The sequence below is a fragment of the Aythya fuligula genome, chromosome 13 (assembly GCF_009819795.1).
Source record: "Aythya fuligula isolate bAytFul2 chromosome 13, bAytFul2.pri, whole genome shotgun sequence".
NCBI classification, from domain to species: Eukaryota; Metazoa; Chordata; class Aves; order Anseriformes; family Anatidae; genus Aythya; species Aythya fuligula.
Genome location: NC_045571.1, coordinates 12742022 through 12769672, shown reverse-complemented (window position 1 = coordinate 12769672; position 27651 = coordinate 12742022). Strand labels below are relative to the sequence as shown.

At 42.9% G+C, this 27651-nt stretch overlaps 1 protein-coding gene across 3 annotated transcripts in view; it reads right to left on the bottom strand.

Annotated features, from left to right (window-relative positions):
- The window catches only part of DOCK11 (dedicator of cytokinesis 11), a 78374-nt gene that overhangs the window by 6564 nt on the left and 44159 nt on the right, over window positions 1-27651 (bottom strand). For all 3 annotated transcript variants that reach the window (XM_032196048.1, XM_032196050.1, XM_032196051.1), the window contains exons 31-48: window positions 24153-24331; window positions 22045-22158; window positions 21283-21358; window positions 20853-20956; window positions 18679-18790; window positions 18458-18524; window positions 17924-17971; window positions 17239-17381; window positions 16492-16607; window positions 14563-14700; window positions 9414-9596; window positions 8588-8701; window positions 6657-6872; window positions 6518-6575; window positions 4992-5098; window positions 3904-4026; window positions 2918-3031; window positions 484-630 (exon numbers count right to left, since the gene is read on the bottom strand). In XM_032196048.1, the coding sequence (XP_032051939.1) occupies window positions 484-630; window positions 2918-3031; window positions 3904-4026; window positions 4992-5098; window positions 6518-6575; window positions 6657-6872; window positions 8588-8701; window positions 9414-9596; window positions 14563-14700; window positions 16492-16607; window positions 17239-17381; window positions 17924-17971; window positions 18458-18524; window positions 18679-18790; window positions 20853-20956; window positions 21283-21358; window positions 22045-22158; window positions 24153-24331 (2159 nt within the window). The remainder of the gene's footprint in view (window positions 1-483; window positions 631-2917; window positions 3032-3903; window positions 4027-4991; window positions 5099-6517; window positions 6576-6656; window positions 6873-8587; window positions 8702-9413; window positions 9597-14562; window positions 14701-16491; window positions 16608-17238; window positions 17382-17923; window positions 17972-18457; window positions 18525-18678; window positions 18791-20852; window positions 20957-21282; window positions 21359-22044; window positions 22159-24152; window positions 24332-27651) is intronic.

Here is a 27651-nt window from a genome sequence, read left to right as displayed (position 1 = left end):
AATGACAATGACAAGTAATTCTCCTTCCAATCACCTGCTCCTATGTGCTTGTTCCCAACACCTTTCAGCAACAGGGCTCAGAGAGACGTGAATTGCCACTTCCCAATGCATTTATTTCCACCTGGAAGACAGATCAGCACCACACTGCCAAGCTATGCACTTTGTCCACATGGGAGCATAGGGATGGGAGGGGCAATTGGAAGCAAGGTGCCTGTAAAAGGGCAGAAGACCGGGCTCACTCCTCCCTCTCTACTGGCAGAAGGAAGGGATGCTGCGTCATCTCCCATCTGTCAGGTCCACAGAGCAAAGCTCATCCTTCTGTGCTGCATTTGCACAGTGCTTAGAGCAGTGTAGTCCCAGGCCTGACCAGTATTAGTAGAGTACAACTGATATTTCTGTCAGTGCACTCATCAGTTCACTCTCTAGTACGTGGCCCTGACATTCACTGCATTTTGTTAGGTTGTTCATGCATTTTAACATTACCTTGTTGGAATCCTGGATAATTTTTACAGTTTCCGACCCAAACTTTTCTCCATAAAGTTTAAGAAGTCTGAGAGAGATCTCTGATAGGCCTGTCAGCTTGGGCTCTTTATAGATATATTCCTTTCCATCTTCTTCTTCAAAGAATGTCTAGTAGTAATCATAAACAAGGCATGAGGAATAGATGAGTTTCTTCTCTTGGAAAACATTATTTCAGATTTGCTACTTTGAAAGCAACTTCCTACTAACGTTTCAGAAAGTGAAGAAGGTTTAGAAGACTATGACTTGCACTAAATCTCACAATGTGGTCTGTTTAATAGACTCCTTCAAAAATTGCGCAAATAAATTTTTAAATTCCTCAACAAATATAAGCATGTCATTGCTAAACACAAAGGCGTTAGTATGACTAATGAGAAATCTAAACAATGCGGAAGAGAGGTTTGGTCAGAGGTTGACTTTTAGGAAGGTTGGAAAGAGGCAACTAGGAGAAAAAAAAAAAAAACAACAACAAAAAAAACACCAAAACCAGGGATAAAGAAGGAGTAGAAAGACATAAATTTGCCAAGCCATGAAAGCAGAGCCATATGAAAAATCTAAAGGAAAGGATTTTCTGTAAGCCAACGGGGACTTCAAGCAATAAATAAGGAAACGTGCTTCCACTGTTTTGATTCTTCTTGTATTCAGGGAAGTGTATTTGTTGTAAACAGAAACAAAATTGCACCAAAGGTTGTGCCTGCATTGCCAGTTCTTCCTGTAATGGAAACAGCCTGAAAGCTTCATGCTTTGGCAAGTTGCTCCAATCAGAAATTGTGACATTATTAAAACTATCTGTATGTAGCTGATCTATAAAGCTGACAAAGCTTGAAAATGGAAAACTGGATCAAGTATTGTTTGTCAGGATGGTATGTTATATTGCTTAGTTTTAGGGATTGATCCAGTTATTTCTAGATTCTAGAAAACCAAACTAGCAGTTGTTTCCTTTTATCTGTTGCTAACCATATTAACTTTTTACATACCCAAAGTATGAAGATGAGGACAAAATGCTGCAGCAAAAGTCACTGATCATAGACTCATAGAATGGCTTGGGTTGGAATAGACCTTAGGGATCATCTTATTCCAACCTATGGAATTAAAATGCCATGACAGAGTCTCTTCCCAGATTTTCTGTAGCTCCCCTTTAGGTACTGGAGGGCTGCTATAAGGTCTTCCTGGAGCCTTCCCTTCTCCAGGCTGAACATCCCCAGCTCCCTCAGTCTGTCTCTGTAGGAGAGGGGCTCCAGCCCTTTGATAATCTTTGTGGCCCTTTTCTAGGCTCATTCTAATATGTCCATGCCCTCCCTGTGCCAGGGGCCCCAGACCTGAATGCAGTACTCCATGTGGGGTCCCAGGAGAGCAGTGCAGAGAGGGAGAATCACCTTCCTCAGCCTGCTGGCCACTCTCCTTTTGATACAGCCCAGGATACGGTTGTCTTTCTGGACTACAAGTGCACATTGCTGGCTCATGTTGAGCTTCTCATCAACCAGCACTCCCAGGTCCTTCTCCTCTGAGCTGCTCTCAATAAAGATATGTTGTTCGTGAAATGACAGAGATGTTCAAAGGTACAAACCCATGATGGTTTCAGGGGTATTTATCACATCTTCTAAAAGAAGGAACCAGGAAAGGAAGGGCTAATATCATTTACATAGTATTTTCTAAAGAGGGAATCTGCATTTCCCTTGGGGTTATGGGTCCATAAGCAGAAGAAGATTGTCCAGAGATGCAAGGGAGATGAGAAGTAACACACTTTATTAGATTAACTGCTATAGGTGGAAGAAAAACCCATGCAACTACTTTCGGGTTCAGAAGACTGCATCAGATACAGTAAGATCACACTCTTCCAGACTGAGCCCCAGATCTCCATTTTTCCAACTACCCCTGCTAATGAAAAATACTATCTATCCCTAAAAGTATGAAACCAACTCTGATACATATTTTGCCTCCAGCTTCTATGGTAAACTTTTACTTTACTAATATTTAGATGGGAGCAGCATTTGTCTGCAAAAGAAAATATCTGTTACTATTACTGTTTATAATCTATGCTTGAATACTATTACTGGTTATATACTATACACGCTAAATTGCATTTGTGTAACTTGTAACTACTATAATTTTTTTAAAAAAGGAAAATTTCTGAACCCACTAAGCCATTTTCTTACTGCTGAGTTGCTTTATGAAAATCCCATCAGCTTAAACATAAAATTTATAATAAATCAAGTGCTCCCAGAGAGAGATACAAACACTCACCTCAAGGGTGCAATACCAAAACACAAAGACACAACACACTGGTGGAGCACCAGAGGAGCTTGTAGGTTTTTCAGCTTCAGACCTGACCGAGCAGCAGCTTTATGGGTCTGGATGCCAGGTGAGCGGTAGCTGGCAAACCTGTGTATATACTTACTTGTCCATAAAAGGCCACTCTGAAAAAAGTTCCAAGAAGCCTCTTCCTTGTGTGCATCACTTCCAATATCTTAGCATATGCTCCATGAAGCGTTCTGTATAGTTGAGTAAGTTTCTGAAAAACAAATCTTGACATCATTAGAGCAGAATTACACAAGCAGGAAATTCTAGCTAACACTGGAAGCTACTGAGTATTTGATCACAATCCATTGGAGAATGCAAATCAGAATTTCTAAAGAGGTTGAGTTCATGTAGTTTCTTTCAAAAAACCTCAGTCTCAAGCAAATTTTGGCTTCAGGTCTGACAGGTACAGTGGTCTGCAATAAAACCACTGTCTTTCAACAGAACACAGCCTACAGTCTCAGCATGTTCTCTGACTAAGCCTTTAAGGGTAGACCAGCTTGCAGTATTTTACTCAGAAATTCTCTTCTGATTAAAAACAACTTTATGTTGAAAACAATAGATCAAGACTTCTAATAGCTTTATTAATGTAGCTGGATAGAGGAAGGGAAAGGGAAGCACTGATCAGCATTTGAGCCTCACTGGGGCACAGATCAATGCAGGTGTTAGGGAGTAGCAAGACAGTAACAGCTTCCTTCCTTCCTCTCTGTTAGCCACTGCATTACTTGAGGACCTAGTCCTCTCTTTGAACAGTTCACACTTTTCTTAACCCTTAAAACACTCAAGTCTCTATGTATTAAAGGACAAAAAGAATCTATGGCTTTGATGAGCATATGGGAATGACAGCTTTATTTTAGGGAAAGGAAGATGGGCATTATTCACTAGCAATGGTCTTCCACATCTAGGAATGCTTTATTACCCTCCAGACCACTGCTTTCATTCATTTAATGACCAGCAATGAAGCACAATGCGTGCTTTACAGACTACAATCCATTAACTCAGAATGTGAGAAACAGAAGTGTCTTGTTTTTAACCTAGCAATCTATGAAATTACCTGATACATACAAACTACTACAAAATGAGTACCTCAAATTCACGCCGTTTTTCATAAATAGGAATGATCAGTTTGGAAACTTCAGAAATTGTTTCGTAACGCTCTGCTTTCCACAGACCATCTATACATTGCTCCAGCAGCTCCACTAGGACCTCCTACAAGAGCAACCAAATGGTTGTTGTTAAGTCAAAGAGAAGATAAACCATTTGAGCTTCAAATACTTTAATAGGTCCCAGTATAAGTGGCCACAGTTACATAAGTTCAAACACTTTGTGCTCCTGGCCTTTCCAAATGTGTTCTAAACTGTGAAGGGGAAAAAAAAGTTAGTTTTTAAAAGTTTAATTCTTAGTAACTCATCAATCAGCACAGTAGCCAGCAAGTATACCTTGGTTATTTAGCTATGTCCCTAGGAGAATGCCAAAACTTTGGGAGGATATGGAGATGACAGTTCTGGAAGAAAGAGGTACATAACAAAGAGGTATGTTCAAGGAACATGCATGTAATAGCAATGGGATGTGCTGCTAAGGATCCCCAAGCCTAGTCTTAATGAATGGACAGTCAAGCAGCTAGGCTGCAGGGCTACCTCAGTCACCCATGTGGCCCACCCAGTTGCACATGGATGGAGCAGAAGTAATCGTGACTCTCTGGAACTTACGGGAGGATCTTTCTGTTTCCCCAGTGCCCTGCTATGATCTCTAGATTGTTCTGTTACCATGGTGTCCTGCAGCACAGCCCAAACTCAAGGGGAATCTAAATGGACCTCTTGCTCAGCAGAGCTTGACTTACACTCTGTGCCTCAAAAATACCAAGCTGCGCTGTCCTGTGCTGGCAAGGGCTAGAATTTGCATAACGTGGCAGACAAAGTTTGCGGTGTAGCTTTTTCACTCTCAGAACTAGAAAAGCCTTTCAAAGGAACCAAGAACTTGCACCAGATTTACCTATCTGAATTGTACCCATAACATCTGTCAACGAAGAGTTCTCTTGGGAAATTGCCATGGAACAGCCTTCCTTACAGATGACAGTGCACAACTACAATTTGCTAAAGCTCACATGAGCATGGTTTAACACTAAATCCTATTAGCTTATCAAATTTTCTGTAGTCTATACTACAGGACCTCACCTCACTGTAATGTACATCCATCATCCCACCATCTTCTTTCATTGCACCTTCTTCATCAATGTTGGGAGTGATTTTCCTGAAGGCAGTGCATCCACTGGGGAAGAGTTCTGTAGCAGACAAAAGAAAATGTATTCATAGAATAACTTTTCTCAAATGCATCGTGCTTCAGTGGCCAAAGAAGTCCATTTGATAGCAAAGTCCTAAAGGCAGCAGGGGACCCAACTCCCATTTTTGCTACTGATTTGCTATCATGGGATTGAACACATAAGAATCTCTCCAGCCATTTGCCAAAGGAGTCATTCCTAGTATGTGACTAACACCAACAACAGATCTTCCAGTGTAGTATCTGGAAGTCACCTTTGACCAACCCATTAGGACAGACCAGGGTATATTTTTGCAAAGAAGTTGCATGGAGAAAGCTACCACTGGATGCTGAAGAGCAGGATAGGAAGTGAACAGGGCAGTATACTCCTAGCAGAAACCATAGTTATGCACCCTGAAGCTTTGAGTAGTTCAGCCTGTATTGAACTGTTTGCAGCCTACATATATGTAAACAGTGTCTGTGACAGAGATAACACAAGGTATATCATTTAATATTCCTTCAGACTTGTTCCTCTTCTTTTTTACCACTGGTTGTGGACAGCAGCTTCCAGGGTACAAATACAGATGGTTCAACTTTCAATGCTCTCCCCTCTGCAGCCATATGAAGTTTACATACATATCAAAAAAAAACATGTGCCGATTTTTTCCATTTAGCCAACACACAGAATTGGAACTTCAAGCCCCCTGAGCAAAGCACTCAGAGACCTTTCCAGCCAAGGCGGTGCACATAGTCAACTTCTGTGTGGCTTTAACTTTTAAAAGTAGTAGAGAGTTAAGTCTCTTTCAACAATACTCCCTTACATGGAAACAAGAAATGGGGTCAATATATCTACTGTGGAATAGATTTTTACAAGAAAACCTGCAAAAGGTTATGCTCTTACTTGAGAATACACAAGTTTGTCCTTGCCTCTTGTTTTGCATTAAACCACACCACTCTCTTTTTTCCAGTTGCTCTTTATATATTTGTATAGTTAGGCTATAGCTTCATTTTTTTTTTGGGTGAATTTTGACTGCTTCTATGTAGTTTTCACTAGTTTTCTCCAGTTGCCTATAGTGATACTTCTGATGAACATACATACAGCCTGTTTGTAAAATGGGCTTCCCCTGTGAGCACATTTCCTAATGTGAAACACATCTAAACATTTAAACAGAGACATGATGTGTCAGTTCTTATTTTTCTCAGCAAGGTGCCAACATAACTGTCTAAGAAGACCTGGACAGTCTAGTAGATGCCTGTGTTTGAACACTTACATTATTTTCTTCAAAAATACTCACCTTCTTCTACCTTCATCATGTCACACTGCATTTTTTTTTCCTCTTTAGCATGTTCAGAAGAGATCAATAAATAATAATTTACCAAATAATCATTCACAATGCATCATTAAGAGGCATTGTCTTATGCCTCTTAAACAGTAAACACTTACTTTTTCTGTGCAGAAACTCTGCAACAAGGGCTGCTACATGAACATAACACATGGCTGCCTGCAAAGTATAAAGGGAAAATTAAAATGTCATCTGAACATCTGTCTTGTTAGGCACATTGTTTTTAATTATGTAAATTACCTCTGAAAAGTCTCCATTTTTCACATGTATCTTTGCCATACTGTCCAGCCATGTTTTCCGGAGCTCTGGGGTGCTTGCATAAGATTTAGCTAAACTGTACTGTAGATCTATCAACATTTCTGGATCTTTTTCATGTTCTTTCATTTGGGCAGTAGCCATAAGCACTGTACGGATTCTCTTTGTCAGATCTTTGACTTCAGAAGGAAAAGCAGTTGCCTGATACAAAACAAATTTAATTAGAAGCAAACACAGAAACAAAAGGTGTTCTAGGCTTTGTCAAAGACCATTGGTACTCTTTAAGCCCGAACTCCACTTGCTGTCAGTCTGAAAAAACAAAGTATAGGGGATAGTCCTGACTGTAGCTTTTACCTACTGAACTCACAGTTTATACAGTAAACAATATTTCATACTCAATTAGAGATATTTCAATCTGAGCATGCGCAGGGAAATCTTTCCTGGTTGTGCACAGGATGTCAGGCTAGATATTCCTGTGCTGAAGTGCAGCAGGTACTTCTGCATCCTGAGGAGCGGGTGTGAGGGTGAGACAGAGGTGCTCCTTGCACATGAATGCCACAGAATGGAACCGTAAACTACTCCTGAAGCATTTTTCTCTTCAATCAACATCTGGCTTGTTAGTATCTGATGTGCTCACTCTGTAATTCCTAAAACACCAAAGGCATTTGTAGAGCTTCCCACCACTGGAATGTATTAGAGAAAAAAACACATGCTTAAGTCTGATCGTCTACTCTGAGGAGGATCAGCACTGAGTTAGAGCAAGACTTGTCCAGCCAAGTTTTGATAATCCCCAAGGACAGAAATCTGACCTCTTTTCTGGACCCTGCCCCACTATCTTGGAAAACAAATTTTTCTTTATGTAAAGTTGGAATTTCCCTTGTAGCAACTTGTGTTCATTGCCTTCCATCCTGCCCCTTTGAGAAAAGCCTGACTTCCTCATCTCTATAACCTCCCTTTTTGGTAGTAAAAAGTAGCAGTTAGAAGCTTCCTCATCTTTCTCTTTTCTGTATTGAACCTGGTTATTATCTCTCCTTGTGCTATGTCTGGACCTGTGTACGGCATTCTCTCCACCATAATAGAATCTCTCTTGTACTGGGAGATCTGTCTTATACTTATTTATGTATGTAAACTAGATATAATGATGTTCTCATGATATAAAATAAGATCAGCAAAATTTGGATCAGTGAAAAGCTTGTAAACATACATGTATGTGTGCAGAAGAGAGCTGAAGTTTTTGTCAGGTACATCCTAACTATAACTTTGCTATATCACAATTCAACACCCAACTGAGGTTCTCATTCTGCCTTTAGGTCATAGGATGGCCATAGAATTGTAAAAGTCTTCTTTTCCATTTTTCTCAGTCCTACACTGACAGCTACACCATGCACAATGAAGCAAGTTGTAGTGATGATATATTGCTCAATGGGTTAGGTAGAAGCTGTTCATTCTAATGCAAAGAGAGACTGTTATTTTCCAAAGAAATAAAACCATTAATCTTTACAAAAGAGGACTTTCATAATATTACTGACAATCAGTTAATTAATTTTAATTCCTGATAATTATTTCCTTTAGGTAACAAGCCTCCCTTGTCATTCCTCTCAAAGCTGGATGTTCTTAGAAAGCTCTTTGGAAGCCCTTGAAAGGAGCACCCTATGTGAAGTGTAACCTGAATTACTGTGCTCTCTCTTCTTGCCGTTAGGCATCACAGTGGAACGTGACGCATGGTACAGCTGGCCCTACTGCTGTTGCTATAATTCTTGTTTACTGAGCAACCAGGCCAGCATGTGCTTATAAATCATACAGTTAGAATCATTAGGCTTACCCTTAAACATGAGCATGCACTTTCTTTTAGTGCATACATACCCCATCTTGCATTAATGGCTGATAGCACATGTGATTTATCTTCTCCAACCTACCTTCATAGGCCTGTCACTGTTTGCAAAGTTGTTAATGATGAGCAAGGAGTCCTGAAACCTCGTCCCACCGCTGAGTGCCACATCTGCTATTAACTGGCTCACTGCAATTATTATCTGTTGGGACAGCATAGGGGCTTTATTTAAACGAGCCCTAATAGAAAAGATTTATTGTCACAGTTACATAAAAAGCTTATACAAAAACATATCTTTCCCACAGTGTAAGCAACATTTGTTGTGGCTTTACTGTCTGATCTCCCATGGACAAACAGTCCCCAGAGGACCAAGCTGCTTTGCTGAACGGCAAATTCACAGAATTAACAAGATAACAAACATAACACAAATCCTGATGCAGAAATTAGTACATTGGTTACCTTCTTACCTGACTTATTACGACCCAGTGGGTGTTCATCTGCCCCTCTGGGTATTTAAATTTACTTTAAAAAAGCAATGCTTCAAAAGCAGCTCCAGAAAAATCCCTCCTGCACTAAAGGTGGCTCTTCTTGCCATACCTCACACCCCATGCCAGTCAGCACCCAAGGCAGAGATGTGTCTTGTAGTTTCAATTCCAAAAAATCAACAACTTGGAGTGCTTAATGGCAGTGTATTTCACCCAATGGGCCCTAGGCCAATCACTGAAAACAGGGATTAGTTAAAGCCTGGAAATCAAGAGGCATTTTGTCCATATAAAAGATTGGCAAGATTTGCTCTTTTTTTTTTTGAAATACACAACAATTCCTCTGCAGACATGTGATAACACAGCTATATCAATATATCTGTTCATTAAATCTGAGGCGTCCCGATCCCTCCCTTTTCCCCAGTAACTGACCTGAAGATGTGTTCTCAGGAATGTTCTTCTTTTGGTGAACTCAAAGTTATTTCTCATCAGCAGATACAGAAGAGCGGAGGCTTCATTCCTTGTGGAGGCCACCTTTGAAGTGCAACACTTCAGGATCTCATAGCAGAGGGCAGCGCACATGTTCACCCTTCCCTTGAAAAACGCTGAGGGAAACTTCACAAAAGGTATGCAAATATTAGAACATACTCCACAAAATAATACCTACAGAGCTCAGATGGGCACGGGCATGGGGCAACATAGGGGGCTCCAGCCTGGACAGCCTAAATAAAAATTCTGCTAAAGCTTCATGCTCAAAAGTATTTGTGGGAATGAAATCAGGATCTATTTTTAACCACATTTCCTAAAGCAACGTGACCTTAGCTGTCACACTTTTTTGGGATGTGCTTGTGTATGTCCATCTATCCCTACCCCCAACAATTTTTGGTCAGTGAAAATTCTCATCATATTGGACATCCTGTCTCATGCTTTTGCAAAAGCCATAAACCCCAGCAGCAGGGCAGAAAGAGGTCCCACGGACATTCCCGCCAAAGGCTGCTGTGTGACGTATCAGAAAACCTGCTGGAGCTTGACCACAAGTCCAACCGTGCTGGGAAACATGACCTGTGATGCTTGCACAGCTACTTCTACAAGTCCCAGAAAAAAATCTCACAATTGTCCTCAGGAATTCAGGAAAGCAAGTAAGGGACACGCTTGTCCCTGAGTACCTAAAATACGCAGTGACCCCACAAACTGAGCCAGCCCCAGGAAGCAGCAGGACAAAGCCAAACCACAGTGTGAGCTACTTTGGTTAGAAACAGGGCTTGGGGATTTGCAGCAGGGTGAAGAAAAGCAGAAAGGGAAGAGCAGCAGCCTGCACTGCCACAGCACGTCTGTCACCTTAGCAAACACCTATTTCAGCGCATGTCTGCGGGGGCGAGCTCAGCCATGCCTGAAAAGCAGACAGCTGCAGCAGTGCATTGGCCCGATTGGCAGCAGCCTCCATGCAGGGCTTGCTGGAGCAGGGATGCCAGCAGGCATCCATCCGTCCTTGGTCAGAGTGGTGGCAGGCTGTGAGGTGGGACTGCACACTGCTTCCTTCCACCCCTGCCACAATGGGCTGGGTGCAGAGAAGCAGAACAAGGCAAGGTTTTGTGCTGGCACGCAGCCGCCTCCACAGGGACTTGGCTGGAGAGGGGTGCGTCCTGGTGTGAGCGGAGGCTGTTCAGGCATCATGCAGCAGCACTTTGATCCCTCTGCCAGGGACCAAGCCCTAGGGAACTTCCTGGCAAAAAGAGGTAACCCTGTTTTCTGTCTATTTGAGGGAGAGGATTTGCTCAGTCCATTCAAGACACAGTGGTACTGAGGGGGCATGGTCTGTGAGTCACCTCTCTCTGTCCTACCACCTCCCCAAGGGAAATGACAGTAAACGCTGTCAGAGTATTCACTCACATCCTCCAAGTCAGAGGTTGGCGATGTTACCTTGGCACTCTATTCCTTACATTAAATATATATGACTCAGAAAAGATTGTAGGTACTGCTGTGGCCACCACCACGGCATGCTGGTGGGCAAGTTTTAAAGCAGGAATCTAGGAGCTGCATCTAGGAAGACTACAGCATTAGGATTACACTGAGCCACATAGGTTACAAGGCAGCATGAAAATATTGCCCAACTATTTGATGTTCTCTGCCTCTTGCAGTATTTTCAGGAAAAAAAATGGGAGAAAAGAAGCAAATGAGTATCATAGTAAAACAGGGCCAAGAGGGTCACGTGTACACTTGGGAAAGGAGCTATTAAGTAACCGCTGCCTGTTGTAATGCAATCCTCCCATAGTGAGATAGGATCACACTAGTAATTGGGATTAGCACAGAGATGGCCACAGTGATGTCAGTTTGGGCATGCATGGGCAGCACAGGGGCAACCAAGAAAATATGTCTGGCACTGGCTCTTGGCATGCATCACTGCTTGCCTGCAGAGATTTAGTGAATATTTCCAACTCAGTGCTAGGGAGAAAACTTTGCCTGAAAATCTGGACAACAAGCCCCAAATCTCTCCCTGTGTGCTCTTCTCCACTGTGCACCAGCTCCAGGAGGAAAAGCTGTGACCTGCACATAGCCAGTCCGCATCCCTGAGCACCTCCCTCCTGGAGAATGATCCCAAGCAGATGCAATCACATGTGGTGCCAGGGCTGCAGAGCCAAGGGTTGATGCCTGCTGCAGCTTGGACCAGGTGCTGACTGCGGCTCTCCAGCTGGCAGGAGAACACAAGCTGAGAAATGCTGAGAAACATTGCACATGGCCATGACCCCGTGTGCTCTGGAGCAATGTGTTTCTGGACCAGTCCTAATATGAAGGGCTGGAGCAGGAGTCAGCACAGTGAGAGGCTCCAGACCAGCCTTGGCACAGTAAAGTGGGGCAGAAAGCTTTATGCTCCTTCCTGCCTGTCAAAGTTGTGGGCATCAGTTTGGACAAATCACAGCCTGATGCTGTGAAATTGCACTAATGGGGAAGGAAAGGCTTAACATGGTCAGATGCAATCAGCTGTTGCAGGAAAGGAGCAAAGCTCTGCTACCTTCATACTGCAGGGCCTGGGATTGGCGATGCCTCTAACAGGCCCTGATAGTACGAATGCACCAAGGGACAGAGAGGCATGGAGCTGGCAGCTACATGGGGTTTCATTCACTCTCACATCCACTTGTCTCTTTAACGCAGGCAAATTATCTCAGCCTTCTACTCTGTGCATCTTTTTCTTCATAACAATTTAAAGACCATTCCCAAGCATATACATACGTATTCATCTACCTGATGCTCTAAAAAGAGGTTTAGATTTTAAGAAAACCTGGGATATTAAACAGGAATATTCTAGCTATTATTGCTTCTTCCCAGCCGGTAAAGCAGACAAATCTCCCTTTCCAAATTCCTGGCTCACATGTATGCAAGCAGCATTCATTTTCAAAACCAAAACCAAATATGCAAACAATTATAAGCCTCCTTTGTTCCTTACTTTCTTGCGACATTTCTATTCTGAATCTCTTGCCTATGAAATAACCAGGTTTAATGAAGAAATAAGGGTGTTTTAAGACAGATTTTGGGAAGTGAAATAACTCTCAGGAGGTTTTCCCTCCAACAACTATTTGCTGTGACACTAGATAAAAGGGGGGGGCTTTTCATTTTAATTATTAGCTGCAGAAGGCCATAAAACTGACAAACGGTCTCTTCTAGCTGCGTCAGAGGTATAATTCACTTTTGGTTTTCTTGAAATTAACACTTTTATAGCTAACAATGATATGCAACTCAAAACAAAACAGCTCAACTTTCGTATTTCAAAACAAACTTGCAGAAAAACATGCCATCCTTGCACTTGTTGTGAAACGCAGTGATGCCCCATCTATTTTATTGTTGCTTCGGATCTTAGAAAAGCCTTTCAGAGGACTTAAAAGGAAGTTTAGGACCCATGTGGTTAAGGAGTTGGCAAAGAAATCACTTCCTTATAGATACCATCTGCTGGGCTCATATCTTGCTTTTACAGAAGCAACACCGTGTCCTGTCATAGGGGAAATGTGAGAAATTAACTGAAAGCAATTTTTCAAATCTCCAAAGACTCATAATGCCAAATTCAGTGTGGATTCAGGATGGCAGAAATCCAAGAAAACCACCCGAATGCCTGTCCTCGCAGCTGCCTGGAATGCAGCCTTCATTGCTGCAATCAGCATTTCGTACAATGAGTGTGTAACCCCTGAAGGGCTCCAGGTTTTGAAGGCTGATGGTGAGATCAAGTTGAACAGGTGTGCAGCTTTGGCTTTGCATTTGAACAAACACAGAAAATTTGCCAAGGAGGCAAGGAAGGTCTCTTCTTTGCTACAGGCAAGAAACAATACTTTCATCTATACAAACTTTCAGCTAATAAGGGGGACAGAGGTGCAGAGAGACTACGTTCATGTGGGGTCTATGTAGCTCTACAACAGGATGTATTTCAAAGATAAGCAGATCACAGTCAAGCAGAAAACTTGAAAGATACTGGGAAAGGTAAAACAATAAACATATATTAGACCCTGTAGAAAAACTAAGTGATTCCTGCTGGTGACAGTTGCCAATTTGGCAGGCTTTAAGAAGCCCAATGGAGAAAACATCACGTAGGAAACCATGCTGTCTGGAGCCAGATAGGTAGCTAGTGAGACTTCTGCATTTTCTGCTTTTCACATGTCTGGTCAGAACAAACCTAAAATCAGCCCTAGACATACTCATATTAGCTTTTAGCTTTTATGTGTAGTTATAGTAAAATAATCATAGTACAGATTTTTTACCACCTTTGAAAAACAGTTTTAGCAGTCTCTTTCATCAGACTTTGTTCAGTGACTCATGCAAGACCTCCTTTGGAAACAATACTTTTCTGCATATCAATCACATGCTGTGCTGCCTGGCTGCAATCTGAAGCTGTATGAATTTACCTCATTAATGAAGTGTTGCATTCAAGTGATTTGAGAGCTTTTAATTCATTTTGAATTTATTATAACTGTGCAGCTTGGAAGCAGCGGAGTTTGTGTGTACATCTGGTATCAAAAATGTACTTATGAGAAGTGGCAAATTTTGATACACGTGAAAGGAAATGTCAGCAATAGCATCAGTCACTGTTCTTGTGTGGTTAGCTGTGGCTTTGTCACTGCATGAGCTCAGGGGATTAAACAACCTCATAGCTCAGAAAAGTGTAGGAAGAGGTTCAGCAGGTGCTAGCCTCTGTTAAATGCAGCCCAAGGCTAGAGGATGAGCAGGTCCTCAGTGCAAGTACTATTCAAGCAATAATACTGTTAGCAATATTGGCAGTTTGGGGAAAAAAGAGTCGAGAAGCATCAGCTTTGGGTAGAAAGGATACTAATCCTTAATAGCAGTTGTGCGACCCAGGCTCATGAAGGAATTCCTTGTGATTTCTCATTTTGTTTCCTGGTATACAGCAAATAATAATGGCTGTAATAACTGTTTTAAAGACATGCCCTGGTTAAGAAGCTATTTTCTAAATCTTATCTTCAAACTGCACAAAATAGCAGTTTAACAGGAGTTAAACTTTTTAAAGTTAACTTAAATATTGCTTTATATTCTGTCATGTCTAGGCAAATTCTCCTGCACCTTTAAGTTAAGCATTACATACCTTGCTAATAAAAGCTCTCAGAGAGGCAAACACATGCTTAAGAGCTGCTTCTGACTGCCCATTTTTGAGAAAAGCAAGGTGAATATCAAAAACCTTCTTCATGAGTGGATTATGACCATCGTTGCTTAAAAGTTGGGTCTGGAAAGCAAGAAGAGAATTTACTTTGCAGCAAGGTTGTGCCTGAAGCTGAAAATGAAATAGATAATTTTGCATAATTAATCACACCAATTCTTAAGCCAGAGAAGGAGCAGAGCCTTTAGTAAAAATATAACCAGAAACTGTGACAATCAGTACAAACTTACAGTGTTTGGTCAGATGCTATTTTAATAGCAGAGAATAAAACAATACATTTTATTATTATTGCATCACTAATTCCAAAACCTAACTCTTTTAGGTTTTGGACAATGTTCTGTGCAACGTTCATCAATGGTCTAGAGATATTTTAAATAAAACAGGCTGCTACCACCATAACAGTTACACTCTTTTTCCATTTCATTGTATGAGTCTCAACAAGTGTTTTATTGCTGCAGTAAATCAGTAAATCACTTCCCTTGTCTTTTGCAGAGTTTTGACTAATTGCACCTTCTGGAGAACCCATCTCCCTTTTCCCTCCTCCCCTGTAGACAGATGGCAAAACAGAATTACCTAGAGAGGATTAATATAGTTTCATGTCAAAGTTATCTTGCCTATGTCTCTGCCACCCTTGCAGCCACTGTGCAGGAAGCCTGGCACATTGTGGCCACCCAGCAGGAATGCAGATGCTCCATATCGATAGATCAACAGTCCCCTGTATGATTGTCAGCCCAATTGACCTTTTGTCTGGTTTGGATTTGTCTTTGACATCCTATACACATCTTATAGCAGAGCAAGTTTAGAATCCATTATTTTAAACTGAAATTATTTATATTGTCATTAAGAACAGCATCAGCACTTTTACTGCACACTTCTGTGTGGTAACACCATATAACCATAAAAGCAAAGCAGAAGCCCATTAAAGCGGAAGGGAATCCAGTCTATCCTGTGGTTTGAAAATCACATTGTTTTGTGGTTCAGCTATATTAAAAAAGAGGCAACTGTGAAATTCAAGCAAGGTTTAACTCTTGCATCTAAATTCTTCTGCTATTGCAAAACTATTATGGAGTAATTTAATGTATGCCCCAGGATGGTCTTTTTGCTCCATAACAGAAGCAGAGGATACGCTTTGTCTTCATGTTTTTCAATACATCTAAAAATGAAGTCTTCATTGTGCTTACTCTGAAATACAGAGTTGTTCTTGCGACATTATGAAAGACACATTGCAATTGGCAGGATTCCTCCAACCACACTTCAAGAAGAGCTTTTCTGGAACAGTTTTTCAGTATTTTCTTCCCAGCCTAGGGTTCTCTCCGTCACAAAGGCTTTGATTCCTGTGGGTGGCAAGAACTGCCAGGAGTGTGAATCACTATATGGAGGAGAAGACTTCTGCCAGCAGCACTGGTCTTATCTGGACCAGCAACCACATGTGGAAAGCCTTTTCCACTGGGACATCCATGTACGACAATTCAAAGAATCTGGGTCTCACTTCTAGGCAATTTATGGTAGAAAACAGTGACTATTGTGAGCATGTTCATTTCCCTTTCCTCTGGTCCCTACTTTCTATATGATGTACATTTCCTCTTATTCTATTTTTGTAATGCCTACGCTCATGGTATAACATCCACGTAATTTTCTCTGGTCTTGCAATTTTGAAGAAATTGTGAGATTGCATAAGTGCATAAGGCTTGTTGAGCCTGTGAACACTTAGTGTTTTGGAAAATAAACAAGCTGCAAATGATTTACTTTTGTAAATCCTTTCACAATCCGAAATTCTAAGAGAATGGGTCAACAAAAGCAACAAGCACACAGAAATACAGCACACTATTCTCCAATACTTTTGATTTCAAAGCTGACCTTGAAACTCTGAGTGAAAAAAGAGATGGTGTCCAGAACGGTCAGGCACACTTCAGTGGCTATATTGCCCTCCAGTAATGCTTGGTGCACAATATCTGCTTCTGAGGTGCCTGCACCTGCGGACAGAAAAAAAATAAATCAGGAGGAAACAGTATTCAGCACTCCAGCTCCCACAAGATGTAAATACTGATATAGATTGGTTCTCCCTTTACACTTCCCTGGTGTTGTGAGATGAGGTGCACATAGCAAGATGCTAAATTTGCCGGCTCCATTTAGAGAATGCCTCAGCCTGATGCCAACCAAAAAAAACAATGTCAGTATTTCCCCTTAATCCGTCTTTAAAGCCAGACACAGACTGAGGTGTACAAGTTTCACCCACAGAAGGGAAATGGAAAATACCCACATGGAAAGGTTTAGAGCAGATCCCAGCCCAGGTCTCTATGTAGGGCTGAACTGCACACCAGGGTAACTCTCCTGCCTGCCAGGCTCACTACTCAAACCAAGGTATCACCTGCGCTCACTCCAAGACAAGAAGCTGAGTCATGACAGGCAAGGGGAAAAGCCCTAAGTCCCAGTGGCTCAGATATCTCCCCTTCAAATCTAGTAATGTTGCAAGAGAGAGTGGTGACCACTGCAATTCTGCAGAGTTCAAGTATCCCCATGCAACCAAGAGCAAATAGCAAATGGCTGCATGAAGTTTTCAACAGGCTAAAACTGCATGATCCCCTCTCACTCCACTGTACATACTGTGGTTGAGTGTGAAGGATGTGTCCAAGCTGCCCAGGTGCTGGAGCCGCACCTGCATCCCACCAGCTCTGCTGCGGAGCACTGGCATCGTCTGGGATTTCCGATCAGCTGCCACGTGCTTGGATAACCAGGCGTCATGCACCCTGCAAGGGGAAGTGAAGGCTGTGGGATGGGACAAGGCCAGAAGCCACACCACTACAGGATTACACGAGGTACCTGGATGGACACCTGGCCTCCCTCCCACAAGCTAAAGTGTCTCATCCCAGCCAACCCCAGGACTGACCAGGCTACCTTGGTCCCGCCTGCTACAAATGGCCTTAGAGCGGATGAGACAGCAGAGCTGCTGCTCAGGGAGCTGAGACGAAGCTGTGACTTGTGTCTCACCTGCAGCCAACTGTGGGGGACATTGCACACCTGCGCAGGCATCCAGGAGTGCCTAGGGCCAGGGGTGTCATGCAGGAGCTGGAGGGGAAGGAAGGGGCATGGTGCTAAAAGGAGCACGGTGCTCTGCACGGTGCTCTGCTCCCTGCATGACACTCAGCAGAGTCCTAGCCCCGACCCTGCAGGCTTCCTGCTTGCTTGGGTTTGCCTGACGTGGGTGTGCACGCTCCCTTCCTGCCTTTGCTGTGGCAGGGAGCATGAGGAGGGCCCCCTCACACTGGCCCCAGATGGAAGAATACAGTACCTGGCAATATTTCTCTTCCCCACATATCTGAAGTGAAATAAACACACTCTAGAAAGAAAGAAAGAAAGAAAAAACAAAAAGTATGTTACAGATCCTGCAGATCAGGAAAGATCAAAACATTTCAAATTACTCCAGCCATGTCTGTTGCATGAGGGTTTGGGGTCTATATTTATGCATTACTAGACCTCACACCCTTGGTTTCTGAACCCAGTGGTGCACCCATGTCTCGCACCCATCTGTTCCAGCAAGGAGGGGGAGGCTGTGCTGCGCTGTGAGCCAGGTTGCCCTATGGGTGGTGGGACGCCCTCTGCACAGCCTGCACTGAGCACAGGGAACTGCCACTTCACCCTGCTCCCTCCATAGACACCTGTTTGTCAGAGGGAGGAAGATCATCTCATTGTACCCTGGCCAGACACCTCTAGTGCTGCACAAGACCATGTGCACCCTGAGAGGCAGCCGCACTCATTTCTACTTCCTTGACAATGCTGCCAGCACAAAGGTGCAGTGTTTGAATTGTAGCCTCACAATACTCACTCCAGAAGCACAAGGACGTTGATCAGCTCCTGGGGGGAGAATTTATTCCAGTAAGCTAAAAGTGTATCTGAAAGAGGAAAAAAATTACATTTTGTTTTTGCCTTTTTTTTTTTTTTTTAAATAAAAAACCTGACTTTGCAGACCAAAACATCCAGTGATGGACTCTTTGTCTTTCTGGCTGCCCTCCTGTACACCACCCTCAGTAAGCAAGAGCCACCAACCTTCAGAAATCATCTTCACAATGTAGAGGTAGCACATCAGGAGTGTTCGGATCTCAAACTGATCCAGGCGGCTGCAGTGTGACATGCTGCTCCTCGTGGAGCTTCTGCGGATCTAACAAGACACAGACGTCACACGGAGGCCAGTGGCTCTGAGTGCCTAGGCTGCACCTGAGCACGGGCACAACAAATCAGCACATTCCAGATACAGCAGCATGCCTCTTGTCCCCAGCATCTGCAACCCCATCAGCACCATGTGTGACACGCTTTGGAGACATCTCCATCTTTGAGGCTGCTGCCAATGCAGGGATGGGCAGTCTGGAAATCCTGGATGCACAGCCAAAGTCTTCTTCACCCAGAAAAAAATGTCTGGGCAGAGAGTGATGACTTATCCAGCAAAATGCACGGCAATCTTACTTTCACTTCTGCTCTCTAGAGCATCTAGGCTTCACGTTTTTGAAGTCAGTTTTTATCAAACAAAATAATTAATTAGCTTTCATGGTTTAAAACAATAATCTAATTTTCTGCCAAATATGTACACTTCAAAATAACAGTTATTAAAAAAACAGGAACTTCCAACTTAAGAAACTTTTTTTTTTTCCTCTCCTGACTTTTGGGAGTGGCTTTTGTGTTCTTTTTTTTTTTTTTTTTTTTTTTTTTTCCCTCCTATTTGGTGAATTACGCAAAGATAAGTGAAATCCTTCTGGTGAGTCAATCTTTGTGGGAAAGGCCCGGGAATTCTGTGGTAGAAAAGACTGGACTCCTACAGTTTTACCTTTTTTTTTTTATTATTTTTATTTTTTTTTTTTTTGCATTCTCTGTGCTTGCCCTAGCTGTATTCCCTGACAAATGGATACAATTAAGCTCTAAGGAGGATGCTTCTCTTAAAGCTGTGCCTCATATGTTTGGAGACTGACCCACAGATCATATTTGTTGTTTATTCTGTGACAGGCTATGGATATGAGTCATAAGAAAACAGATTTAAACATTCAGATTAGGGTTGGAGATACAGTCCTACAGCCAGAACTTTGCTGTTGACCATGCCAAACTATCAAGTCAGTACACAACTTACTCCAGGGGAACAGGCGATAAGTAACATGTCTACCCCCGTAGAGCAGCCTTAAAGCTGTGCTCCTTCACATGGCATTACTTTTACAGGGCTTTGAGGATATTACATTTAATGACAGAGAATCTATTTTCAACTACTCTGAAAAATATTCCTACAAGGACACAGAAGAGGGTGTCTGGCTGTGGGGATAAGCTGAGCTGAAAGCCGTAGTGCTTTCTGCAAACCCAGCCAGGTGTTGCTGCCAGCAGGGTGGAAGCATATGCGCTGAGCTCTGCTGAATATGAACAGTTTGATATTCAGGCATTTGGCTATACTTGGACTTGTAGCTTTGTGATTCATGTAGGGGAGCATGAAAGGCCCCACCTCTCCTGAGCGTGTCAGGACACAGCCAGCAGAAGCCCAGATAATCTTTGCTTTGCTTGTTGGAAGGGCCACAGTTTTTCAAGATGCATCAATGATTTATGCCAACCCTAGGCATCTGGAGAGTGCCTTGAAGAAAACCAGGGGCTGGTCTGCACAAATACCTGATTTCCATCTGTGCAATCTGCCAAAGAGAGTACACACTATATGAATATTTGGACCAGACCTCTTTTTGGTGTGACCACGGTCACCTTATGCAAGTTTGGGACTGTGGTTATTAACCTGTGTTGATTTTCCTACAAATATCTCATCTTCTCTTGAGTCAGCAGTCACCGGTAACCTCATGTCAATGCACTTTACCACCCAGCCGTCTGTGGAAACCAGTTCCCAGTGCCACATACCAGGCACTGATCAGCTCAGATCCATCCAAGCACAGGGAATGCATCTGCACATCGGTATATGCAGATGGACTTTCCCCATGGATTTTGGCTTTCATATTTCATAATTTGTCAGCTGTTATATTTTTAGCTCAGAGATTTTTAAAGAGGGAAGGCATACCAGACCAGTGAGTCTGACCTCCACTATGAAACGTGAATCTGATTGTTTCCAAAGAGAGGTTTTTATAAGCTGTTCTTTGAGTTTGTTACCACAGGGAAGTCCTTTTCCCTCTCCCTTATCTAAAACAGCCTGTACACAGCCCACATTCTGGTGCAGTAAATGCCATCCTTTCTAACCCCAGATGCATTACATTTTCACACTGATCCGGTGAACTGGTTGCCCCTTCTGAGTTCAGGGATCCTTTTGAGTCCTCTCGCTTTATCCCATGGCCATTTGGAAGTGCTGCTCCACTGGCTGGACAATAAAACAAAAAGAAACACCCAAAATGACATGGTTTGCACCCACACTCCTCAATGCATCATGGACAACAAGTGGGGGATGCAATTTGGACAGTACAGATGGGGCATGCAGAAATCCTTTGTTTAAAGTTGGTTCATCTGGAAAGGACACACAGGGTCCCACCACATCCTGGGAAAAGCATGCAAGCTCTTAGAAGTTGTTGAGCAGATGGCTATTTCAGATTTTGGGAGAGAGCTGTTTACCAGCTGTGCCTACCAAGGACTGGTGATAGTTACACTGAAAATAAAAACAAAAGCAATGTTTTAGAAAAGTTAATTTACCTGTATCTTTGTCTGCAATCAGGCTGGATCTATTTGAGGGGGATGCAAAACTGCACATGAATTCATCTCTGGATGCCTGTAAAGAAATATGAGTTTTGTTGTGACCAATGGGAGCTAATACCAATTCTTCTATAGAATAGAATAATGAAATAAAAAAGAAAATTAGGGCAACTTTTAAAATGCAGATGAAACAAAAATAAATCTATTTCCTTTCACCCACGACAAGGAGACAAATGACTCGGGGAACAGTAAAACATATTAAAGGAAATGATGTCAGTGTTATCCCTTTAATGTTTCATCACTTGATTTGAAATTATTATTTAAATATCTTTGTTGTTGTTGTCACTTTGCGCTAAACAAGGAGGAAAGCCTAGTCTGTAAGGCTGAGTCCACACAGATCCCTCAGGCAGGCAGACAGTTCCCGGAAAAGCTACTGGAGGCTGAGGCTGAGTCCTGGTCCAACTCACTCCAGCTGGAGGGACTTACCTCACCGTACAGCACTACATATGCTGTAAAGAAATACACTGAACAATAGCAAGCAAAACAGCAGTCCAGCAGACAGAGCAAAGTCACAGGAAATGCCAAATTAAATAAAAAAGCACATTAGTGGATGGCGGGGAGAAAAAAAAAAAAAAAAAAAAAAACACAAAAAACGTATATCCACAGTTAAGGCTAGCTGCAGGCGGTGGGAGTTGCAACTGAGGGTGCACAGGGAGAGGAGGTGCAGGGGGGAGCGGTGTGGGGTCACGGGGCTGCACTCACAGGACTGGAGGCGGCTGCGCAGGAGAGCACGTCGCGTCCGGCCACTCGCTGGATGTTTTCCAGGAGCAGCCCAAAGAGCGGCAGGTAGAGCTGGGCTATTTTTGCCTGCTGGTTCTGAAAAAAAGGGAGGACAACGTAGGTAAGAGTGCAGGCTTTCTACAGTGAAAAAGGGAAACTCTTTAGCTGAAATGTATATATACATACATACATATATATTTACACTCTATATGGTGTCTGAAGGCATGGGTTGGTTTGAGTTCTCATCACCACTTCTCCAGCTACCAGTGGATATTACCCTTTTAGCTACAATCTTTGGGAAGTCAGGGATTTCGGGGGCTGAATGACATTCACAGTCATACAGGAAGTGTGACAAACTAAATCCCGGATTTCCTAACTCTTTAACTGGCACTTCACTCACATGGCTTGATTTTCAAGTGCAACACTCAGGAGCAATGAACTAAAAACGTTCGCTTTTTGCCTGGTGCTGACTATTGCTTCCAGTTGGGAATTCTCTGTAACAAATGCTCCTAGTTAGAACAGTTTGTATGAAAGGATTAACTTGAATTAACTGATACAGACTTGTTTTTAAACTTTTGAAATGATCAAAAGTAGTCTGTTTGGCTTTTCTAAATGTAGCACTATTTGACAACCAATTCTTTTCTTGATAAAAATCGATTATTCTGGACTTGACAGAAAGGTTAGAAAAAGGTATCTAAGGCTTGCAAATCGAATGGTGCATTTTAACTGATACAAGAATCCAACATTTTCTTGTGATTCAGTATGACAAACAATACAAGAAATCTTGAAAATGATCACAGGCTGAGCAAATCCTCTTTCAGGCATCGATAAAGATGAGGTTTGCTTGGCTGGAGCAAGACTGCAGCAACAGACCCTGCCATGGTCAGCCTATCCTGCCTGCAATGCAATTGATTCCCAGGACACCAGCTGAGCATCATGCCCTGGCTTCAGACAGCTTCCTGGCCATGAAGCCCAGAGCACCACATGTACAAAAATCCAGAGGGACAATTCTAAGGCACATGGTATTTTTGAGGAGGCTGCACACTGATGAGGCAAACATCTTCTGAATTAGCATAAGAGTTTTCAGGCACCCAAAAGAGCAGAAACAGGCTGCCTCTGACCCAGCCTTGGCAGACAGCTGGCAAATCTCTCCTGTTACACCAAGTCTGGCCAACTACCACGTGCTGTGGTTTTGTTTCCAGGCTGTACAAGTCACCAGGAATCCTTGCTGCAGAGAAAAACAAGACTATCTCCTGCTCAGCCCATCTAGTGATGCTGCCAAAGACGCAGAGATGGGAGAGGAGAGGAGCTGGTTCTTGTCCATGCAGAGGGGTAGGAGTCCCTAGCACATTTGGGTCATTTTTACCCTTCATGCCCAGGATACTATCCATATTCCCAGACAAAACCCAGATGGCAGCGAACTCGGAGCAATTTTAGGAGCTAAACTCTAAAAAGAGGCTTGTTTTCAGCTTACAGCAAGGACAGGTAGTACTTAGACAGGTAGCCCTGTACTTTCAATGGCACGTACTTCAGGAGAGATCAGCATCCAGAAAGAAAACAAGTCCACCTCCAGTCGCTTTCACCAATACTGCATGCTGAACCTCTGACCAAAGAAAGCTGAAAGCTCCTCAGCGGAAATCCAGCGTCTCATGAGAATCCACAGATCTTCTCTTGATTCACTAATTAGCCAAACATGCAGCTGACTTGTAACAGAGATCTGTCCTGCTTCCTAATTATAGTATATTAATGCAGGATATTAATTTAAGCCCAAGACCAGAAGAACATTGCCATTGCTTAACTTTGAACAGCCTCTTGGCTAACGACACTCTCAGGTTCCTTACTGGCTCAGAGCTTTATCTAAATACTCAGCGTGGATAAGAGCGCTGCAGTTATCTTACTGAATTATTTGTATTCCTGGACCATTTCTCAGAGCTATTTCTGTAATGTCATAAATATCAGTTACTTAAAACAGTTTCCTAAATAGTAATGAGAACACCCTCAGTGCACCGTGCAAGATCTAAAATTCTGATGTAAGATTTTTCATAAAATTCAAGAACTTTACATTTAAAAGCCAACAAAATATTCCTGACCTTGTGCTGGTATCTGTTGTCGAAGGCGTGCTTTATCAAGAGATTTTTTAAGACTGAAATGGCCGTATATCTGATATCATAGTTGTCCTGCAAGGCAACAGAGGCTTCTCTGAGAAGCATCCCCACCAGGAAATGATGCTTGCAATACTCATCAGTTAAACTGTATTCAAGATTTACATCTGAAAGAAACAGCAAAGCAATGGTTAAGGAAACTGTTCCAAATATCTATTCAGAGTGAGACAGAACAGTCAAGTAAGCCAAAACAGTCCAAGAGCACAGTTCATCATACTCTCTTCTGCAGTGCAGTGATCTTTTAATAAAGCCTGTACTGACTACAGTTTTTTTCACCACTGAGTTAAGTTATATTAAAGAACTTGGCGTCTTCCAGCTCAGACTAGTTGTTAATTGTGGCCCTCAGTATTTCAGCCGCAGCTAAATGAAGGATTAGGACTAATTTGCAAAGTCAGAGATGGGTGAAAGAGGGAAAGACAGCATGACTTACTGCCTGGGAGCTGACAGGCTCCTTCCTCACTCCATGTGACCCTACAAATTCCTGGAGTGCCCAGGCAGCAGAGGCACTAAGCTCCACAGTGCAGCTGCGAGAGCGGTAAGGAGACTGCATGGTTATCACAGTCGTCCAGCTCTGGTAGTGCCATCTCTGCAGCTTGTTCCACATCCTCTGTGAAACCTGCATTCCTTGTCACCAGGGTTAGAGAGCAGAGCAGAGGCTCTGCTGGGATGAGGGATGCAAACAAGGACGTGGTGCCAAGTGACCTCTACTGCATCCTCCAGCAGTTTACACAGCCAGGCTTTCCAGCCCCGCTGCAAGGACCCGGGAACCAGGGCAGGGTTCCAGGAAGCTGCTTGCCAGAAGTTGAGAGACTCCATTAGCTTCTCAACAACAAACACTCAGCACAGCTTAGAAGCAGCTCTGACTACCAGGAGAAAGGCAGCTCAGTACCTAATCAACTTGGTTAACGCACGCTCTGCATCTCACATAGATTCAGTCTGTATCTATACTGTGATCAAAGGAGCGAGTGCAACAAAGATGAGGCATCAATTTCACTGACTTGCCTGGGTAATGCAGCAGAAAAGCGACTGAGACACAGATTTCAGAGTGGGTTGCATGCTCGCTCAGCCTGCTACAAATGACCTTACCCTGACACCGTTATCTCTTTTGGGCAGCCCATATGCCTAATCAGACCCACAACAGACAACCGTTTGACTGTTGCATTGCAGCACTAAGCCTCAAGGGATAACCTCAAAGTTCTGCATTCCTCCCCCAAAGGGTACAAAACCTGTGTGCTCAGCTCAGATGTTTTTGAAAGCCCCACAAGTATGAAAGCTTTTCTGTGGTTATGCATGGTGTATACACACAGCTTTGAAAATCCCAGCCAAAGGGTACCAACAGCTTTGTCCTATGCAAAACATAATTTTAAATTGGTTGATTCATAAGTAGCATTTATTGGTTTGTGAAAATCTGATTCAGAGGAAAAAGAAAGCAATCTGAACTATTATCTCGCTTTCATTGTTAGTCATGTTAGTAAATGCCTAAGTGTCACACATCATGGTAATCTTATTAGTTGGATGCAAGCTAATTGATTGGAGGTTGTATATTTAATTTGACATTAGAGGTTTCAGTTACACCAACTGGACCTATCCACTGAAGTGAACTGTTTCCCAGCAAATAAAAAAAAAATAATCCAATTTGTGGGTAAAAAGAAAAGGGACCATCAAAGACAGCAAAAGCAAACACATCTTGAAGAAATTAGAGAGTACGTCACGTTTTAATATTTTTACAAGCTACTTGCTTAACTTCCAACTTCTGTCAATCTCTTGGGTTTTTTTGCTATCAAAAGATTGCAAAAACAACTCTGTGCTGCTGACTGAGGACAGGCTTGGTGGTTTGCTCTGGCTGATGAAACACACAAGTCCCCAAGGAGAGGCAATAGGGATGCAGACCAGCTACCAGCCTCTCATCAGTTAAGATGTTTCAAAGAAACTGCTCCAAGATACAGTCTTCTAGCCCACTGGGATGTGCTCTGCCTGCAGCCCCATCTATACCAGCTTCTGCTGCAGAAGCTCTCTTTTTCCATCTTCCTGGAGGCTATTCCTTTTTTTTCCCCAAGGAACAGAGTACTAGGGGGCTGGGCATGTCCCCTGTCTTTGTTCAAATTAAGCTGAGACAGACGTGAGGCTCCCCAGCAGGACATTTCCTTGGTGATACGCACATCATAGTTCCCAACCTCTGAGCCCACTGTCTCCTGTAATTACAGTTCTGTCCTTGAAAACAGATGAGTCTGCAATGGAGATGTACCACTATGCCTCTACCACGGCAAGCATAGCACAGGCACTACCACAAAGACACTTTGCTACTTGAGGGTATTTTAAAAGCAAAATCTCAACTGTCAGGTCCCAGTTACAGTAAAACAGAAGAGGAAAGGTGACCTGCTCTTATGTCTTTTCAGTTAAAGCAACGCAAAAGTGAATGTTAATTATGAGAGAGCATTGTTATGTTATCATGCCACTAATAAGCAATGGGGAGGCACTGTGGTTGTGTGTTTTTCTGTTTCCCAGCCATTTCTAGCAATGCTCTTTGTTAAAACTATGGCAGGCAAGTAGCCAAACTGATGTAAGTGTACACCAGTGTTAGCACCTGGCCCACAAAACTCAGAGCAGTCAGAAACATACCAGAATAAAGGAAACCTGAGTTATTGCTGCTTTTGCCACCAGGATGCAAAGGGAACCTAACCCCTTTGGGATTTGCATGGCTGCTTCTGGAGGCACAGCCAAACATTCCCTCATCTCCAACAAAATAAATCCCTGTGGAAATCACATAGGAAATCCCAAGCCTCACCTTCCTCTCTGGTACTTGTCTTGGCCAGGTTATTAGCACCCAGATCTGGCAATTTTCACTACATTTGTCTAGCACGGATACGAAATCAGGACCCAGAGAGCATGAGGCTATGTCTATAACAATCTTAGGATGCCAGTGAGGCACTCTGGGCCCAGCACTGTGCATTCCTACCGTCATCAGTAGCCCAGCTGCAGCCAAATACAAACACAAAATACAGCACCTCAGCTCGGGCCCTTGCAAACCACATCTGTCCTGTGGTGAGCAACATCAGGACTGAAGGGGACATGGTGTGACTACAAAAGCAGGCTGAATGCGTGATGGTGCCATGGCACATACATCCATGCTGTGCACTAAGGATTGGCATGGGCTCAAGTCCTCTGCTGACTGCCTTCAGCCCAGGCTTGAGAACAAGCTTGAATGCACTGTGCACAGCTATACTTGTGTTCAAAATGAAAGCAGAAAGCAACCTAAATCACCTTCTTGTGGCCATAAAGAGGGCTGGCAGCAGAACAGCAAATGCAATCTTTTCTCTTTTATCTCCATTCACTACGGCCCTGATTGATGAGAAACAATACTTCTCAGGGGACACTGACAGTTGTAGAAACTAAGGATTACACGTGTACAACTTGTATTTACTGAAAT